Source organism: Eriocheir sinensis, chromosome 20 (assembly GCF_024679095.1).
Source record: "Eriocheir sinensis breed Jianghai 21 chromosome 20, ASM2467909v1, whole genome shotgun sequence".
In the NCBI taxonomy this organism is placed as follows: domain Eukaryota; kingdom Metazoa; phylum Arthropoda; class Malacostraca; order Decapoda; family Varunidae; genus Eriocheir; species Eriocheir sinensis.
In genome coordinates, this window is record NC_066528.1 from 17,330,299 (window position 1) to 17,349,706 (window position 19,408).

A 19,408-nucleotide genomic window follows, 5' to 3' on the forward strand; every position below is an offset into this window, starting at 1 on the left:
CCCCAATTAATGAGTGGCTTTGGAGGTAACTCACAATTTTTTCTCTAATTATGCTCTCGAGTAGCTTACCTACAACAAGTTAGACTAATGGGCCTGTAATTACCTGGTGTTTTTTTGTCTCCTTTCTTAAGAACCGGTGTCACGTTAGCCTTTTTCCAATCCGAAGGGACGATGCCTGTCGCAAGGACATATCAAAAATGGTTGTGAGGGAGGAGAGTATTTCGCTCTTTGTTTCTTTAAGCAGCATAGGATATACGTTGTCAGGTCCAGGACTTGTATTCGTTTTAAGGGATTGGAGAGCTTTAAGGACTTCATCGGTAGTTATTACAAAGTTAGGCAATGCTTGCTCAAGAGGAGGAAGAATACTGTATTCTTCCTCCAAGAGAGCGACCCGCTGAGGGCCACTCCATGTATTATTCCTCCAAGGATAAAACTAAGCGTAAGGAAAAGAAACTCAAAGAAATAAAAGACCCAAAACAAAATGCACAAAAAGACGACTTAGGGCATAAAAAGTCTCCAAGTAGGAAGAAAAGAAAAAATAGGGAAAAAAAGAAATAGGCAAATCTGAAAATCTGAATATACCTTACCTTACGGAACCTTACGGTGTCACTGGACGCAGGCCAAAGCTAGGCCTCTATGTCCAGATCATTGTCGCTGTCAAAACTGATATTCAGGTGGTGTGCCGGGCTGGTTAACAATTTTTCTTCAAAATGATATTGAATTTGTTGGTTTGATCAAAAGTTATCTAAACGTTTCTCAAATGATATCACGCTCACTGCCTCTTCTACATCCATGGGAAGGCTATTCCAGGCATCAACGACTCTTGAATTGAAGAACATCTGCCTCTTTTGCGTCCTGGACCTCATTTTCCATAGTTTCAATTTGTGTCCTCGTGTTGGCCCTGTATGTCTCTCAAGTTGGATGTTGACATCCTCATCATATTTACCTTTGAGGATTTGATCTGCCTCAATCATGTCTCCCCTTAGCCTTCTGTAAGTCAGTGTTGGTATCTCCAATTGTTTCAGTCGTTCTGGATATGTGAGGTTCTTGAATCCTGGTAATAACTTGGATGCTCTTCTCAGGACATTTTCCACAATCCTTATATCCTTCTTCTTGTAGGGGGACCATACTGACTGAGCATACTCAAGATGAGGTCTTACCATGGTCTTGAAGAGACATCTAAATGTATTGTTACGAATGTGCTGTATGTGAATGCTTGTATGTGTAATGTGATGAAATTGTAGCACGAGGCAATGTTAGCTCAGCATGGTGCAACTCTACTTGTTGGGACAAGAGAGACAGGAGGGGGCCCGGGGCCGCCGGGCCGCCGGGCAGGAAGTGCTGAGTCGGCAGTGGGGGAGCAAGGGTGGCTGAGGAGTAGTAGGGGAGAAGACGCGTGTCTGGGCTTGAGAGAGTGTTGAGCTGCTCCGCTCGCGAGCTGTGTGCTTCCGGTGTGCGTGTCTGCCGTGCCCCTGTACTGTGCCTGATTAACTAACTGTTCTGTGCCCTTGAAAGTTGCTGTACTCTGTACTGTGTGAGGAACCTGTCATTAAACTAGAACTTAGTGTTTGAACGTGTATCCTTTGTGCCCTGCCTCGTTCTCTCCTCCCCTCGGTGTGCGGTGTGGGCCGCTGTGAGTGACTGGTGCCCGTGTGGTTGTTCTGGTGGGGATCACGCCACCTGCCTGCCCGTGTATGGTGTGTGGTAGGGGGGGTGGCGTAACACTTGGTGTCAAAGGAGTGGGATAAGTGAACAGTGAAGCGCGCCGAGTGTCATGGCGTCCCCCAGTGATCGCCGTGAGGGTGAGGAGACGGGCAAAGCCGAGGCTGACGTGGGTGAGGTGAAGCCGGGCCAGATGGAATTGTTCGCTGCCATGCTGGCCAGTATGAGGCAGGATTTGGATCAGAGGGCAGACGAGAGGGCACGCGAGCAGGCTCGGAGGGCAGAAGAGAGGGCAGACGAGAGGGCACGCGCGCAGGATCAGAGGGCAGAAGAGAGGCTCGCAGAGCAGGCTCAGAGGGCAGAAGAGAGGGCAGACGAGAGGGCACGCGAGCAGGCTCAGAGGGCAGAAGAGAGGGCAGACGAGCAGGCACGCCATCTTGCCGATGTCCTCCAGAGCTGTTTCTCGTCGCTGAAGGTGGAAACCCAGCAGTACACCGACCAGGGCTGCGACAGCGCGAGGAGTGAACGGCTGGAGGAGGTGCGGACCCCGGAAGGCGAGGTCCGAGGCCTGAGGGAGGCGGAGAGGCAGCTGCGAGAGGTGGCACCGTCGCACGCGGAGGAAGAAGGCTCAGTTCTGGCAGGAAGCGCCGGGGCGGCGGTCCTGCAGGGGCCTATCTGGGGCTCCTGGCAAGGACTCCTGGAGCCTGGTAGCGTCGTGGCGGAACCAATAGCTGCCGCAGGAGGTTGGGGAGCCCCCGCCTCGTTGCCTCCCTCACCCCCACCCTCTCCTCCATGCCAGCCGGCTCGCAGGTCACGTAGTCCGCTCTCTCTCCCATGGCAGCAGCGAGAGGTGGCAACGTGGTGCGGGGAGGAACAAGAAGTGTCATGTGTGCTGGCGGCGGGTGCACGGGTGGCGGACTGGCGGGGTTCCGCGTGGGGTCCCTGGCAAGGGCCCCTGAAGCCCGGTGGTGTCGTGGCGGAGCCGGTGGAGGCTGCAGGAGGCTGGGGAGCCGTTGAAGCCGCTCCCTTGGGTCCAGCTGGTGCTGGAGTCGGACCCATTAACCCTGCCTCATTGCCTCTCTCACCGCCTCCCTCTCCGCCATGCCGGCCGGCTTGCAGCCCACGTGGTCCGCCCGCTCCCCGCTGCAGCCCCTCATCCTCCCGGCGCTCAGGGAGGCTTAAGCCAGCGGGGCACGACGGGAAGTTGGCGTGGAAGGCCCAGTTCAAGATGCCAGCTGCTGCCCAGGGCTGGGGCGAGGATGAGAAGGCGCTGCTGCTGACGACAGCGCTACGGGGCTCAGTGGACGGGCCCGGCCGCTTGGTGGGGAGCGCCGAGAGGACCTTGGGGCGGCCTGACATGCCGGCCGCTACACGACTCCAGGACGCTCCACAGAGGCTGTGTGGCGTCACGGGGCACTGCGTGCAGTCTGAGGGCCCAGTGGAGGCTCGTATCGGCGTAGGCAGCGCTGTGGAGCGCCGGCCGATGGACGTCGCCGATCGAGACGAGCCGTGCTGGGCCTCGACTACCTGCCGCAGGGCGAGGCCTGTGCCGACCTTGGACGGGAGCTGGAGAGGCTGCGCGGACAGGCGCCTTTGCTCCCGAAGGTCGGCTGTGCAGAGGTAGTCGCGGCGGAGCGACGCACCTTGCCCCGGGGACGGAGGCCAGGGTCCTGTGTTGCCGGTCGGACGCGATGCCAGCGGAAGGCACGGTGGAGTCCACGGAGGGCCTGCAGCTGCCTGATGGTGTGGCAGCCGGACGGAGTCTCGAAGGAGCGGGGGAGGAGTCACGGTGCTGGTGGCTAACTCCTCCGACGAGGCTCGGAAGTACCCGCTGGTGCCAAGCTGGGCACCTGTGAAGAGGTGGAACAACAAGAGAAAGCCTCGGGGAGCGGGGAGTCGGCCGCTGTGAGGCCGCTGCCCGACTTCCTGGAGGAGTCGGCGCACCGGAGCGCCGCTCACCTGCCGGGGCGCAGACGAAAATGCGCCACACCCTGGCTCAGTACGCGGACGTGTTTAGCAGGGGTGACTTGGATCTGGGCTGCACGGGGTTGGTGAAGCACAACATCAACACGGGAAATAGTGTGCCCACCAGGAGCCCGCCCCGACGTGTCGTGCCGGTCAGGCGGGAGGAACTACAGCGCGCCGTCAACGGGCTGGCGGCGCAGGGGGTGATGGAGCGGACAGACTGTCCGTGGCCCTCAGCAGTCGTCCTGGATATGAAGAAGGACGGCACGCAGCGCTTCTGTGAGGACTGCCGGGCGCTGAGGGACAAGACTGGCGAGGACTCTCACCCACTGCCGTGGACCGACGACGCGTTGACGAGGGCCTTGGAGTTCGAGGCCTTGACGATGACCAGCGGCCTAGAAGCGGCCGCCCCGCCCTGCCATGACCTCCGGGGCCGGATGGCGAAGGTGAAGATGAAGGCAGCGTCGATAAAGGCGAGCCCGGAGGGCTTCCGTGGCTCGTGCGGGGGCTGTGGCAAGAGGGGGCATAGGTGCAGTCGGTGCCTGGGGGAGCGAAGGACGCGTTCCCTTGACCGGCCAAGCCCCGATGCCCACCAGCCTCGCTGCAAGGACTGTGGCCAGTCAGGCCACCGCTTGAGTGCCTGTCCCAGGCCCAGGGACGCGGCGCGGGCGGGAAGCGCGGACGGGCTGGAGAAGGGAGTCGACTTCCAGCCGTCTCCCGCCCTCGGGCCCCGCCTTGAGTAAGCTGCCGCCGCCCGACCAGCGTGTTGCCAGTGGGAGGCTTAGCGGTTGTAGCCACGACGCGTGACAGTGGACACCGGGGGCTGAGGAGTGCTCGGCGCGGCCTGACCCGGGGTAGTGTGTGCTGCTGGAAGGGCCAGTGGAGGCTCGTATCGGCGTAGGCAGCGCTGTGGAGCGCCGGCCGATGGACGTCGCCGATCGAGACGAGCCGTGCTTGCTGGGCCTCGACTACCTGACGCAGGCCAGTAAGGCTCGTGGTGGCCTCGGACGGGAGCTGGAGAGGGTGACCGGAATGGTGCCCTTTGCTTCCAGGAGGTTTTCGAGCATGGCTGCGTGGGGAGGTAGTCACGGCTGGGCGAGGGCACCTTGCCCCGAGGGTGGAGGCCAGGAGCCGGTGTCGACTGTCCCGAGCGTCACGTGGAGTGGATGGCGTGGAAGAGCCCACTGAGGACTGACGGCTGGTCGACGGCGTGGCTGACAGGCGGAGCCCCTTGGGGGCGCGAGAAGAGACTGTGGAGGACAGACTGATTTATGTGTATTGCATGTATTTTTCTGTGTTCAATGTTCGGCCGGGAGCTCAGGCTACCGGTGGATTTGGCCACGGGGCGGCCCCCCGACGTGAGCTTGCCCACCGTCACCTCTGGCTTCGCAGCGGCACTGCAGGAAAGCCTGGCTGAGGTGCACCGACGCGTACGGGGCAAGCTCAAGGTGGCAGGCCAGGCCATGAAGGAGACATACGACCGGCGCAAGAGGGACGTGAGCCCCAGCAGCAGCGAAGGGGACGTGCCTGAGGTCGACCAAGGGGCGAACGAGAACATGGGCGGTGCGGGCGAAGCGGCAGATGTCAGTGACAACCCTGAGCAAGGACTTGGGGCCGACGACGCCGCTCTGGGTGCCACCGCCTGCCTGCCGCCGCCCGCATCCCAGCGGCGCCTTCGGCGAGAGAGGCGTCGGCCGGGATGGTTAAGAGACTTTAGTGATGTCCCAGGGGACTGATTAGTTTGATTTATTTCATGTTTTGTTTGTTGAATGTTGGGGCAGCCGGGTCGACTGCCTTCTGAAGGGGGAGATAGTGTTACGAATGTGCTGTATGTGAATGCTTGTATGTGTAATGTGATGAAATTGTAGCACGAGGCAATGTTAGCTCAGCATGGTGCAACTCTACTTGTTGGGACAAGAGAGACAGGAGGGGGCCCGGGGCCGCCGGGCAGGAAGTGCTGAGTCGAGCAGTGGGGGAGCAAGGGTGGCTGAGGAGTTGTAGGGGAGAAGACGCGTGTCTGGGCTTGAGAGAGTGTTGAGCTGCTCCGCTCGCGAGCTGTGTGCTTCCGGTGTGCGTGTCTGCCGTGCCCCTGTACTGTGCCTGATTAACTAACTGTTCTGTGCCCTTGAAAGTTGCTGTACTCTGTACTGTGTGAGGAACCTGTCATTAAACTAGAACTTAGTGTTTGAACGTGTATCCTTTGTGCCCTGCCTCGTTCTCTCCTCCCCTCGGTGTGCGGTGTGGGCCGCTGTGAGTGACTGGTGCCCGTGTGGTTGTTCTGGTGGGGATCACGCCACCTGCCTGCCCGTGTATGGTGTGTGGTAGGGGGGGTGGCGTAACAGTATGTACAGTACTAAATGTAATATCGTGTGAGGAAGAGAAAAAAATACGGAAATAAAAGCAAAACGGAAAAAAATATGTAAATCAGAAAAGAGGAAAACAGGAAAAGCTGAATATAGGTCCACAGAAAAAATAAAGAATCAAGAAGGACCGTAAGATGTACAAAGAGAAGGGAAAAGAAGAAAATAGGGAAATAGAATAAAAAAATTGGTAAAATATGTAAATCGGAAGAGAAAATAGGAAAGTCTGAAAATAGGGAGACAGAAAAATCAAAGAATTAAGAAGAACCCAAGAAGAAGGTATACAAAGAGGAGGAGGAAGCAAACAAGTCCCCTGTGAGGCTGTGACATCAAGTTCAAGGTCGAGGTCCGCCGCGTGCCCTGAAGTGCCCTGGCAGTGTTTCTCGTGGAGGAGGAGGAGCCCCTCGGCGTGCAGGCCCCCAGGGTGAGTGTGCGGGTGGTGGGGGGCCAGGGTGTGGACGGGCTACACTTGGGACAGGAAGGAGTGGGGGGCCAGGGTGTGGACGGGCTACACTTGGGACAGGAAGGAGGGGAGGGCCAGGGTGTGGACGGGCTACACTTGGGACAGGAAGGAGGGGAGGGCCAGGGTGTGGACGGGCTACACTTGGGACAGGAAGGAGGGGGGGGCCAGGGTGTGGACGGGCGACTCTTGGGACAGGATGGTGGGGTGGGCCAGGGTGTGGACGGGCTACACTTGGGACAGGAAGGAGTGGAGGGCCAGGGTGTGGACGGGCTACACTTGGGACAGGAAGGAGTGGGGGGCCAGGGTGTGGACAGGCTACACTTGGGACAGGAAGGAGGGAGGGCCAGGGTGTGGACGGCTACACTTGGGACAGGAAGGAGGGAGGGCCAGGGTGTGGACGGGCTACACTTGGGACAGGAAGGAGGGGGGCCAGGGTGTGGACGGGCTACACTTGGGACAGGAAGGAGCTGAGGGCCAGGGTGTTGACGGGCTACACTTGGGACAGGAAGGAGTGGGGGCCAGGGTGGACGGCCACACTTGGGACAGGAAGGAGCGGGGGCCAGGGTGTGGACGGCTACACTTGGGACAGGAAGGAGGGGGGCCAGGGTGTGGACGGGCCACCCTTGGGACAGGAAGGAGCGGCCAGGGTGTGGACGGGCTACACTTGGGACAGGAAGGAGCGGCCAGGGTGTGGACGGGCTACACTTGGGACAGGAAGGAGTGGGGGGCCAGGGTGTGGACGGGCTACACTTGGGACAGGAAGGAGCGGAGGGCCAGGGTGTGGACGGGCTACACTTGGGACAGGAAGGAGCTGGGGGCCACGGTGTGGACGGGCTACACTTGGGACAGGAAGGAGGGGGGCCAGGGTGTGGACGGCCACACTTGGGTCAGGAAGGAGTGGGGGGCCAGGGTGTGGACGGGCTACACTTGGGACAGGAAGGAGCGGCCAGGGTGTGGACGGCCTACACTTGGGACAGGAAGGAGGGGAGGGCCAGGGTGTGGATGGGCTACACTTGGGACAGGAAGGAGCGGGGGGCCAGGGTGTGGACGGGCTACACTTGGGACAGGAAGGAGCAGGTTGATACTCCATTTATGGTCCCCCTCTTCATTACTCACGTGCGCCCCTGTTGGAATACTCCTTGGCTGTGTGGAACACAGGCTATGTTGGAGACTTGAAGTTATTTGAGTATTGTCTTATAAATTCAATTACAAGTTGACTGCATATGACGCACTATCCAGCTCTTTCACTAGTACTTGTTTTTTTAACCCCCCTCTCTCCCTGCGCTTCCAAGTAGTCGTTACCAAGAATAATCAATAACCAGAAAAATATGAAACATATACAAACCTATCAGAAGACAAGTGTGGTCGTCGTAAATAATGTAAGAGCGGTGATCTCACCAACACGCACTATTTGCCCGACCCGGCGACCTGTGGCTTGCCTTGGTGCACCCACCACCGCCCTGATCCCTCCCACCAACTTCAGTTTCCTAACCAGACAATTTTTTTCTTTGCAGAACACGACTTTGTCCCAATGGCCACCACTGGTGTTAGTGTCGATGGTAGGCATTGAGACAGCTGCTGTGCTCGGTACTTCTTCCGTCCTTGCTGCCGCTGACTTCAGGACTCCTTGGTGCATCCCACGCCTTGCCTGCTCAATTGGTCACTAAGTGTGGCTTTTAGGCAACCTCGCCGCCTTCTCCAGCATCTCTGAGGTTCCTCAAGACCAGCCAACTCCTCACATACGGAGTAGTGTTGCAGTGGAGGCTGCAAGGCAGGACAGCAGCTGGAGTGGCTGGGATGAGCAAGAGCCGACTGCTACTGGTGTGAGGTTCAGGAGTGATCAAAAACATTACCACCACCACCACTCCTGCCACCACCACCACCACCACCACTCCTGCCACCACCCCCACCACCACTCCTGCCACCACCAACACCACCACCACCACCAAAAGCAACTGCTGACCTCTTCATCCACAAAGGGGGAAGTTTGAATTTCAGAAATGTGAGAAGATCTGAGAGTGAGAGAAAGTTTACTGACCAAAGCCAAGAGTGTGAGAAAAGACATGCAGGGAAGGATGACCTCAACAAATACACCCACACACTCTGGCGTAAGACCTCATGAAAGCCGGGAGTGTGGCAAAAGGTTTAGTAATAGGAGTAACTCCAAACGTCTCACCGTTACACACACTGGTGCAAGAAACCATGAGTGTGAAGTTTGTGGGAAATGTTTCAGTCGGAAGGGTCACCTCAACAGACACACACTTACACACACTGGTGCAAGAAATCATGAGTGTGAAGTTTGTGGGAAATGTTTCAGTCGGAAGGATACCCTCAAATTACACACTCTTACACACACTGGTGAAAGAAATCATGAGTGTGAAGTTTGTGGGAAATGTTTCAGTCTGAAGGATACCCTCAAATTACACACTCTTACACACACTGGTGAAAGAAATCATGAGTGTGAAGTTTGTGGGAAACGTTTCAGTGAGAAGGGTACCCTCAAGAAACATGCCCTTACACACATTGGTGCAAGAAACCATGAGTGTGAAGTTTGTGGGAAACGTTTCAGTGAGAAGGGTAACCTCAAGAAACATGCCCTTACACACACTGGTGCAAGAAATCATGAGTGTGAAGTTTGTGGGAAATGTTTCAGTCGGAAGGATACCCTCAAATTACACACTCTTACACACACTGGTGAAAGAAATCATGAGTGTGAAGTTTGTGGGAAATGTTTCTGTCGGAAGGATACCCTCAAATTACACACTCTTACACACACTGGTGAAAGAAATCATGAGTGTGAAGTTTGTGGGAAATGTTTCAGTCTGAAGGATACCCTCAAATTACACACTCTTACACACACTGGTGAAAGAAATCATGAGTGTGAAGTTTGTGGGAAACGTTTCAGTGAGAAGGGTAACCTCAAAGTACACACTGTTACACACACTGGTGAAAGAAATCATGAGTGTGAAGTTTGTGGGAAATGTTTCAGTCAGAAGAGTAACCTCAAAGTACACACTGTTACACACACTGATGCAAGAAATCATGAGTGTGAAGTTTGTGGGAAAAGATTCAAACGGAAGAGGCTATTGGACCTGCACCTCTTCAGACACTCTGGTCATAAAGGGTTCAAGTGCGATGTTTGTGGGAAACGTTTCATGACTAAGGGTGAGATTGCCAGGCACGTGAAGGTCCACTTCTCCTGAGGGGCTGTGCTGATTCAGTTCTGCTGTGTGTGTGAGTGCAAGTGTTTGTTGTGGTGGTGTTACAGGGCTGTGTGTAGCACAGGGAACAGAAAATAATCATCTATTGGAACAAATGGTGACTGTAACGGCATGATCTGTTATTCACTTTCCATCCTAGGCTGCATGTGGTTGGTGGGTCCTGTGAACGGTCTGATCTTTTTGGTGACTGTGCCGGGCTGGCTGTTGTGGCCTGGGCCTATTGGTCAAGTGTGTGTGTTACTAGTAATAATATAGTCCTGTAGGCAAACCACACCAAACTGGCTGTTGGGAGGTGTAGGCCATGGTAATTGATGTCTTATGGTGTTGTTACTTTCCTGTTTCCACCCACGTGACGTCCCATCTCAACAAACAAGTCTTATTCCACGGCAGCCTTGGGTGGGGGGGGGCACAACAGCAGTGTTACCACCTCCTTAGAGGGATGAGAGAAGTAACGGGAGAAAGAAATAAGGGAGAAGTTTGGTAATGCAAAGGCGATTTATCAATTCTCTCCATACACTCCCGTCTTCTTCCCTCCCCTACTTCTCTTAGGTGTTCTTCCACCCTGACCCCCCATCCCCTCTCTTCCCCCATTCGGAATTATAACAGGTTGCATTTACATGTGTTTTGTATGCCCTCAAATCTCAGTGTACCACTTGGGAATTTATGTAAAGAATAAAAAAGCATTCCGAGAGACGAGTTTTATTATCGTAAGAAAATAGCGTGTGTTCCTTAATTTCACTCTCCAGTGACCGTCAAGACAACCTGTGAATCACAGCTTTGGATCATGAGTCAAACTTTACTAAACTTGCTGTTGAAGACAGGCAAGGCACGACACATTAGCACCACCGCGCGGCCATCATGCCTTGACGCGCCCTTCATGTGAGGCTCGGCCAGCAATGCCCAGACTTACTCCCTTCACTATTCTTTGTGTTGGAACACTTATAAGTTATTACAATGGTGACACAACCCTTTTGACCCTGAACCCACGGTGGAAAATGAGTCACTAATGATGATGAGGATCCAGGGTAGATTAATGAAAAAGTAGAGGGCGGGCAGCTTTGTAAAGTGAGAGGTGTTCCTGATGGAAACAGGAAGAGAAACAAATCTAGCCACTGGAAAGACCCAAGGAATCCTTCACCCTTAACCACCAGCTGACCTTCACTGTCACCATGGCTACAGGCACCATCACCAGGACAGTTATACTGCTGCCATTATGACCTGTCCCTTCACCACTATCTTCACTCTCCTCCCTTATTATCACTACCATATATTAATCCAAAGTCTATGATGTGGGACTTTATCTAACGCTTTCTGGAAATCAAGACAGACTATGTCCAGTGATTTAGTTACGTCATCAACTGAGAAGAGGTCGTTATAAAAGGTCAATAGGTTTGGTAGGGAGGATCTTTTGTTACGGAAGCCATGTTGTGAATCCCCAATTAATGAGTGGCTTTGAAGGTAACTCACAATTTTTTCGCTAATTATGCTCTCGAGTAGCTTACCTACAACAAGTTAGACTAATGGGCCTGTAATTACCTGGTGTTTTTTTGTCTCCTTTCTTAAGAATCGGTGTCACGTTAGCCTTTTTCCAATCCGAAGGGACGATGCCTGTCGCAAGGACATATCAAAAATGGTTGTGAGGGAGGAGAGTATTTCGCTCTTTGTTTCTTTAAGCAGCATAGGATATACGTTGTCAGGTCCGGGACTTGTATTTGTTTTAAGGGATTGGAGAGCTTTAAGGACTTCATCGGTAGTTATTACAAAGTTAGGCAATGCTTGCTCAAGAGGAGGAAGAATACTGTATTCTTCCTCCAAGAGAGCGACCCGCTGAGGGCCACTCCATGTATTATTCCTCCGAGGATAAAACTAAGCGTAAGGAAAAGAAACTCAAAGAAATAAAAGACCCAAAACAAAATGCATAAAAAGACGACTTAGGGCATAAAAAGTCTCCAAGTAGGAAGAAAAGAAAAAATAGGGAAAAAAAGAAATAGGCAAATCGGAAAATCTGAATATACCTTACCTTACGGAACCTTACGGTGTCACTGGACGCAGGCCAAAGCTAGGCCTCTATGTCCAGATCATTGTCGCTGTCAAAACTGATATTCAGGTGGTGTGCCGGGCTGGTTACCAATTTTTCTTCAAAATGATATTGAATTTGTTGGTTTGATCAAAAGTTATCTAAACGTTTCTCAAATGATATCACGCTCACTGCCTCTTCTACATCCATGGGAAGGCTATTCCAGGCATCAACGACTCTTGAATTGAAGAACATCTGCCTCTTTTGCGTCCTGGACCTCATTTTCCATAGTTTCAATTTGTGTCCACGTGTTGGCCCTGTATGTCTCTCAAGTTGGATGTTGACATCCTCATCATATTTACCTTTGAGGATTTGATCTACCTCAATCATGTCTCCCCTTAGCCTTCTGTAAGTCAGTGTTGGTATCTCCAATTGTTTCAGTCGTTCTGGATATGTGAGGTTCTTGAATCCTGGTAATAACTTGGATGCTCTTCTCAGGACATTTTCCACAATCCTTATATCCTTCTTCTTGTAGGGGGACCATACTGACTGAGCATACTCAAGATGAGGTCTTACCATGGTCTTGAAGAGACATCTAAATGTGTGTACAGTACTAAATGTAATATCGTGTGAGGAAGAGAAAAAAATAAGGAAATAAAAGAAAAACGGAAAAAATATGTAAATCAGAAAAGAGGAAAACAGGAAAAGCTGAATATAGGTCCACAGAAAAAATAAAGAATCAAGAAGGACCGTAAGAAGATGTACAAAGAGAAGGGAAAAGAAGAAAATAGGGAAATAGAATAAAAAAAATTGGTAAAATATGTAAATCGGAAGAGAAAATAGGAAGGTCTGAATATAGGGAGACAGAAAAATCAAAGAATTAAGAAGAACCCAAGAAGAAGGTATACAAAGAGGAGAAGAAGAAGAGGAGGAGGAGGAAGCAAACAAGTCCCCTGTGAAGCTGTGACATCAAGTTCAAGGTTGAGGTCCGCCGCGTGGCCTGAAGTGCCCTGGCAGTGTTTCTCGTGGAGGAGGAGGAGCCCCTCGGCGTGCAGGCCCCCAGGGTGAGTGTGCGGGTGGTGGGGGGCCAGGGTGTGGACGGGCTACACTTGGGACAGGAAGGAGCGGGGGGCCAGGGTGTGGACGGGCTACACTTGGGACAGGAAGGAGGGGAGGGCCAGGGTGTGGACGGGCTACACTTGGGACAGGAAGGAGTGGAGGGCCAGGGTGTGGACGGGCTACACTTGGGACAGGAAGGAGTGGGGGGCCAGGGTGTGGACGGGCTACACTTGGGACAGGAAGGAGTGGGGGGCCAGGGTGTGGACGGGCTACACTTGGGACAGGGAAGGAGTGGGGGCCAGGGTGTGGACAGGCTACACTTGGGACAGGAAGGAGTGGAGGCCAGGGTGTGGACGGGCTACACTTGGGACAGGAAGGAGTGGGGGCCAGGGGTGTGGACAGGCTACACTTGGGACAGGAAGGAGTGGAGGGCCAGGGTGTGGACAGGCCACACTTGGGACAGGAAGGAGCTGGGGCCAGGGTGTGGACGGGCCACACTTGGGACAGGAAGGAGTGGAGGGCCAGGGTGTGGACGGGCTACACTTGGGACAGGAAGGAGGGGGGCCTGGGTGTGGTCGGTCTAAAATTGGGACAGGAAGGAGCGGTGGGCCAGGGTGTGGACGGGCTACACTTGGGACAGGAAGGAGCGGGGGGCCAGGGTGTGGACGGGCTACACTTGGGACAGGAAGGAGATGGGGCCAGGGTGTGGACGGCTACACTTGGGACAGGAAGGAGCGGGGCCAGGGTGTGGACGGGCTACACTTGGGACAGGAAGGAGCGGGGGCCAGGGGTTGGACGGGCTACACTTGGGACAGGAAGGAGCGGTGGGCCAGGGTGGACGGCTACACTTGGGACAGGAAGGAGCGGGGCCAGGGTGTGGACGGGCTACACTTGGGACAGGAAGGAGCGGGGGGCCAGGGTGTGGACGGGCTACACTTGGGACAGGAAGGAGGGCAGGCCAACGGTGTGGACGGGCTACACTTGGGACAGGAAGGAGTGGGGGCCAGGGTGTGGACGGGCTACACTTGGGACAGGAAGGAGTGGGGGCCAGGGTGTGTACGGGGTACACTTGGGACAGGAAGGAGCGGGGGACAGGGTGTGGACGGGCTACACTTGGGACAGGAAGGAGTGGGGGGCCAGGGTGTGGACGGGCTACACTTGGGACAGGAAGGAGTGGAGGGCCAGGGTGTGGACGGGCTACACTTGGGACAGGAAGGAGCGGGGGGCCAGGGTGTGGACGGGCTACACTTGGGACAGGAAGGAGCGGTGGGCCAGGGTGTGGACGGGCTACACTTGGGACAGGAAGGAGTGGGGGGCCAGGGTGTGGACGGGCTACACTTGGGACAGGAAGGAGGGGCGGGCCAGGGTGTGGACGGGCTACACTTGGGACAGGAAGGAGCGGGGGCCAGGGTGTGGACGGGCTACACTTGGGACAGGAAGGAACGGGGGGCCAGGGTGTGGACGGGCTACACTTGGGACAGGAAGGAGCGGTGGGCCAGGGTGTGGACGGGCTACACTTGGGACAGGAAGGAGCGGGGGGCCAGGGTGTGGACGGGCTACACTTGGGACAGGAAGGAGCGGGGGGCCAGGGTGTGGACGGCTACACTTGGGACAGGAAGGAGCGGGGGGCCAGGGTGTGGACGGGCTACACTTGGGACAGGAAGGAGTGGGGGGCCAGGGTGTGGACGGGCTACACTTGGGACAGGAAGGAGTGGGGGGCCAGGGTGTGGAGGGGCGACACGTGGGACAGGAAGGAGTGGGGGCCAGGGTGTGGACGGGCTACACTTGGGACAGGAAGGAGTGGGGGGCCAGGGTGGGGAAGGGCTACCCTTGGGACAGGACGGAGTGGGGGCCAGGGTGTGGACGGCTACACATGGGACAGGAAGGAGGGAGGGCCAGGGTGTGGACGGGCTACACTTGGGACAGGAAGGAGGGGAGGGCCAGGGTGTGGACGGGCTACACTTGGGACAGGAAGGAGTGGGGGGCCAGGGTGTGGATGGGCTACACTTGGGACAGGAAGGAGTGGGGGGCCAGGATGTGGACGGGCTACACATGGGACAGGAAGGAGGGTAGGGCCAGGGTGTGGATGGGCTACACTTGGGACAGGAAGGAGTGGGGGGCCAGGGTGTGGACGGGCTACACTTGGGACAGGAAGGAGCGGGGGACAGGGTGTGGACGGGCTACACTTGGGACAGGAAGGAGTGGGGGGCCAGGGTGTGGACGGGCTACACTTGGGACAGGAAGGAGTGGGGGGCCAGGGTGTGGATGGGCTACACTTGGGACAGGAAGGATTTACATAGAAAATCAGACCACACAGACCCCATGGTCCAGACTAGGTGGTCTGTCCTTAAACCTAAGTGATTTTACATTAATCAGATGGCTCCAAAACGTTGCTTTTCTACTCTAGTTAATATTAAGTTCAAGGAAGTGACGGTCGAGCTTGTTTTTAAAGGAGTCAGTCGTGTTACACTGGACCACTGATGGTGGGAGCTTATTCCATTCTCGCACTACAATGTTGGTGAAGAAAAATTTGGTGCAGTCTGAATTTATTTGTCTACATTTGAGTTTTGTGCCATTGTTCCTCGTTCGCAAAGTGTCATCGATCATAAATAATTTTGTTCTGTCTACATTCGTGAAACCATTAAGTATTTTAAAACATTCGATCAGTTTTCCTCGGAGGCGACGTTTCTCAAGAGAGAACATGTTAACGGTGAAAAGCCTTTCTTCGTAGGATTTATTGCACAAGGAAGGGATCATTTTTGTTGCTCGACGCTGAACACCTTCTAGTTTAGCAATGTCCTTTGCATGGTGGGGAGACCAAAACTGTACCGCATATTCCAAGTGGGGTCTGACGAAACTATTGTAGAGCGGAAGTATTACATCTTTATTCTTGAATAAAAAATTTCTTTTAATGAAGCCCAACATTCTGTTCGCTTTATTTGCTGCATCGATGCATTGATGTGAGAATTTGAGGTTTGACACGATTTTAATCCCCAGGTCCTTAACGCATTGAACGCTTGTGAGTTTAATGCCGCGTATTTCGTAATCGAACTTCTTTTTTTTTGTTTCAACTTGAAGGACCTGTCACTTGTCTACGTTAAAGGGCATCTCCCTTTTATCTGACCAAGCTGAAATTTTGTGCAAATCCTCTTGGAGGCTTTGCCTGTCTTCGTCAGTGAGAACCGAGTTACCAATCTTTGTGTCGTCTGCAAATTTACTAATGCGATTATTGAGTCCAACATCCATGTCGTTGATGTAAATAATGAAGAGCACTGGGCCAAGAACCGAGCCCTGAGGGACGCCACTAGTGACCGGCGCCCACTCTGAGTTAAATCCGTCAATCACAACTCTTTGTTGTCTGTTGCTCAACCAATTTGCGATCCATTGGTTTACTTGACCGTCAATGCCTATTTGCTTTAATTTATAAAGTAATTTATGATGTGGGACTTTATCAAACGCTTTCTGGAAATCAAGATAGACTACGTCCACTGATTTGGTTACGTCATAAATTGAGAAGAGATCGTTATAAAAGGTCAGTAGGTTTGACAGGCAGGATCTTTTGTTACGGAAGCCATGTTGTGAATCCCCAATTAATGAGTGGCTTTCGAGGTAACTCACAATTTTTTCTCTAATTATGCTCTCGAGTAGCTTACCTACAATTGAAGTCAGACTAATGGGTCGGTAGTTACCTGGTATTTTTTTGTCTCCTTTCTTAAAAATCGGTGTCACGTTAGCCTTTTTCCAATCCGAAGGGACGAAGCCTTGTCGGAAGGACATATTGAATACGGTAGTGAGGGAGGAGAGTATTTTGCTCTTTGTTTCTTTAAGCAGTATAGGATATACTTTGTCGGGTCCGGGACTTTTATTAGTTTTAAGTGAATGGAGAGCTTTAAGGACTTCATCGGTTGTTATTTCAAAATTAGGCAGTGCATGCTCGAGATTTACAACAGTACTGGTGTTGGTGGTAGCGAGAGGAAGACTGTTAGTATTAAACACCGAGGAAAAGTAATTGTTTAAGAGGTTTGCAATGTGTTGGCTGTCAGTCACTAGTGCAGCGTCGCTGTTTGTTAAAGGTCCAATACCACTTTTGATCGCCTTTCTGTTGTTTATGTAACTGAAGAAAGATTTCGGATTATTTTTAAAGTTGGCTGCAATATTTTCTTCATATCTACGCTTTGCCTGACCTACTAGTCTTTTTACTGGCCTGGCAACATTATAAACTATAATGTTTACGGGATTGCTTTGTTCTATCTTTAACCTGTAAAACAATTTTCTCTCATTGACTGATTGTTTAATTTCGCTATTAAACCACGGTGGGCTTTTATTAGTGTTAATTCGCTTCTCGCACAAGGGGACGAATGTGTTCTGCTGAGTGAGTAAGTGATTTTTAAGGCTTAGCCAGGCTACACTTGGGACAGGAAGGAGGGGAGGGCCAGGGTGTGGACTGGCTACACTTGGGACAGGAAGGAAAGGAGGGCCAGGGTGTGGACGGGCTACACTTGGGACAGGAAGGAGTGGGGGGCCAGCGTGTGGACGGGCTACACTTGGGACAGGAAGGAGTGGGGGGCCAGCGTGTGGACGGGCTACACTTGGGACAGGAAGGAGTGGGGGGCCAGCGTGTGGACGGGCTACACTTGGGACAGGAAGGAGCGGGGGGCCAGAGTGTGGACGGGCTACACTTGGGATTTGAGAGTGTGGGAACCGGTTCCGAGAGCCTTCAGTACCGGAACTGCCGGATCCGAAAATGACGGTTCTTGCCCAGCCCTACTATCCAGCTCTTTCACTAGTACTTGTTGTTTTTTTAACCTCCCTCTCTCCCTGCGCTTCCAAGTAGTCATTACCAAGAATAATCAATAACCAGAATAATATGAAACATATACAAACCTATCAGAAGAAGAGTGTGGTCCTCGTAAATAATGTAAGAGCGGTGATCTCATCAACACGCACTATTTGCCCGACCCGGCGGCCTGTGGCTTGCCTTGGTGCACCCACCACCGCCCTGATCCCTCCCACCAACTTCAGTTTCCTAACCAGACAATTTTTTTCTTTGCAGAACACGACTTTGTCCCAATGGCCACCACTGGTGTTAGTGTCGATGGTAGGCATTGAGACAGCTGCTGTGCTCGGTACTTCTTCCGTCCTTGCTGCCGCTGACTTCAGGACTCCTTGGTGCATCCCACGCCTTGCCTGCTCAATTGGTCACTGAGTGTGGCTTTTAGGCAACCTCGCCACCTTCTCCAGCATCTCTGAGGTTCCTCAAGACCAGCCAACTCCTCACATCTGGAGTGGTGTTGCAGTGGAGGCTGCAAGGCGGGACAGCAGCTGGAGTGGCTGGGATGAGCAGGAGCCGACTGCTACTGGTGTGAGGTTCAGGAGTGATCAAAAACATTACCACCACCACCACTCCTGCCACCACCACCACCACCACCACCAGTCCTGCCACCACCACCACCACCACCACTGCCACTACCAACACCACCACCACCACCAAAAACAACTGCTGGCCTCTTCATCCACAAAGGGGGAAGTTTGAATTTCAGAAATGTGAGAAGATCTGAGAGTGAGAGAAAGTTTACTGACTAAAGCCAAGAGTGTGAGAAAAGACATGCAGGGAAGGATGACCTCAACAAATACACCCACACACTCTGGCGTAAGACCTCATGAAAGCCGGGAGTGTGGCAAAAGGTTTAGTAATAGGAGTAACCCCAAACGTCTCACCCTTACACACACTGGTGAAAGAAACCATGAGTGTGAAGTTTGTGGGAAATGTTTCAGTCGGAAGGATACCCTCAAATTACACACTCTTACACACACTGGTGAAAGAAATCATGAGTGTGAAGTTTGTGGGAAATGTTTCAGTCTGAAGGATACCCTCAAATTACACACTCTTACACACACTGGTGAAAGAAATCATGAGTGTGAAGTTTGTGGGAAACGTTTCAGTGAGAAGAGTACCCTCAAGAAACATGCCCTTACACACATTGGTGCAAGAAACCATGAGTGTGAAGTTTGTGGGAAACGTTTCAGTGAGAAGGGTACCCTCAAGAAACATGCCCTTACACACATTGGTGCAAGAAACCATGAGTGTGAAGTTTGTGGGAAACGTTTCAGTGAGAAGGGTAACCTCAAGAAACATGCCCTTACACACACTGGTGCAAGAAATCATGAGTGTGAAGTTTGTGGGAAATGTTTCAGTCGGAAGGATACCCTCAAATTACACACTCTTACACACACTGGTGCAAGAAATCATGAGTGTGAAGTTTGTGGGAAATGTTTCAGTCGGAAGGGTACCCTCAACACACACACACTTACACACACTGGTGAAAGAAATCATGAGTGTGAAGTTTGTGGGAAATGTTTCAGTCTGAAGGGTACCCTCAAATTACACACTCTTACACACACTGGTGAAAGAAATCATGAGTGTGAAGTTTGTGGGAAACGTTTCAGTGAGAAGGGTAACCTCAAAGTACACACTGTTACACACACTGATGCAAGAAATCATGAGTGTGAAGTTTGTGGGAAAAGATTCAAACTGAAGAGGCTATTGAACCTGCACCTCTTCAGACACTCTGGTCATAAAGGGTTCAAGTGCGATGTTTGTGGGAAACGTTTCATGACCAAGGGTGAGATTGCCAGGCACGTGAAGGTCCACTTCTCCTGA

General features: G+C 53.0%; 1 protein-coding gene across 15 annotated transcripts in view; it reads left to right on the plus strand.

Moving 5' to 3' along the window:
* LOC127001290 (zinc finger protein 182-like) overlaps positions 1-19,408 on the plus strand; it is a 71,897-nt gene extending 52,489 nt beyond the window's left edge. For 7 of the 15 annotated variants that reach the window (XM_050865686.1, XM_050865687.1, XM_050865680.1 and 4 more), the window contains one exon: positions 17,801-19,408. In XM_050865686.1, the coding sequence (XP_050721643.1) occupies positions 18,353-19,408 (1,056 nt within the window). In that variant the 5' untranslated portion in view covers positions 17,801-18,352. Of the gene's footprint in view, positions 1-6,289; positions 6,412-8,200; positions 8,279-11,758; positions 12,753-17,800 lie in introns of those variants that run through there. The other 8 variants (XM_050865676.1, XM_050865673.1, XM_050865677.1 and 5 more) reach the window with 5 other exon arrangements.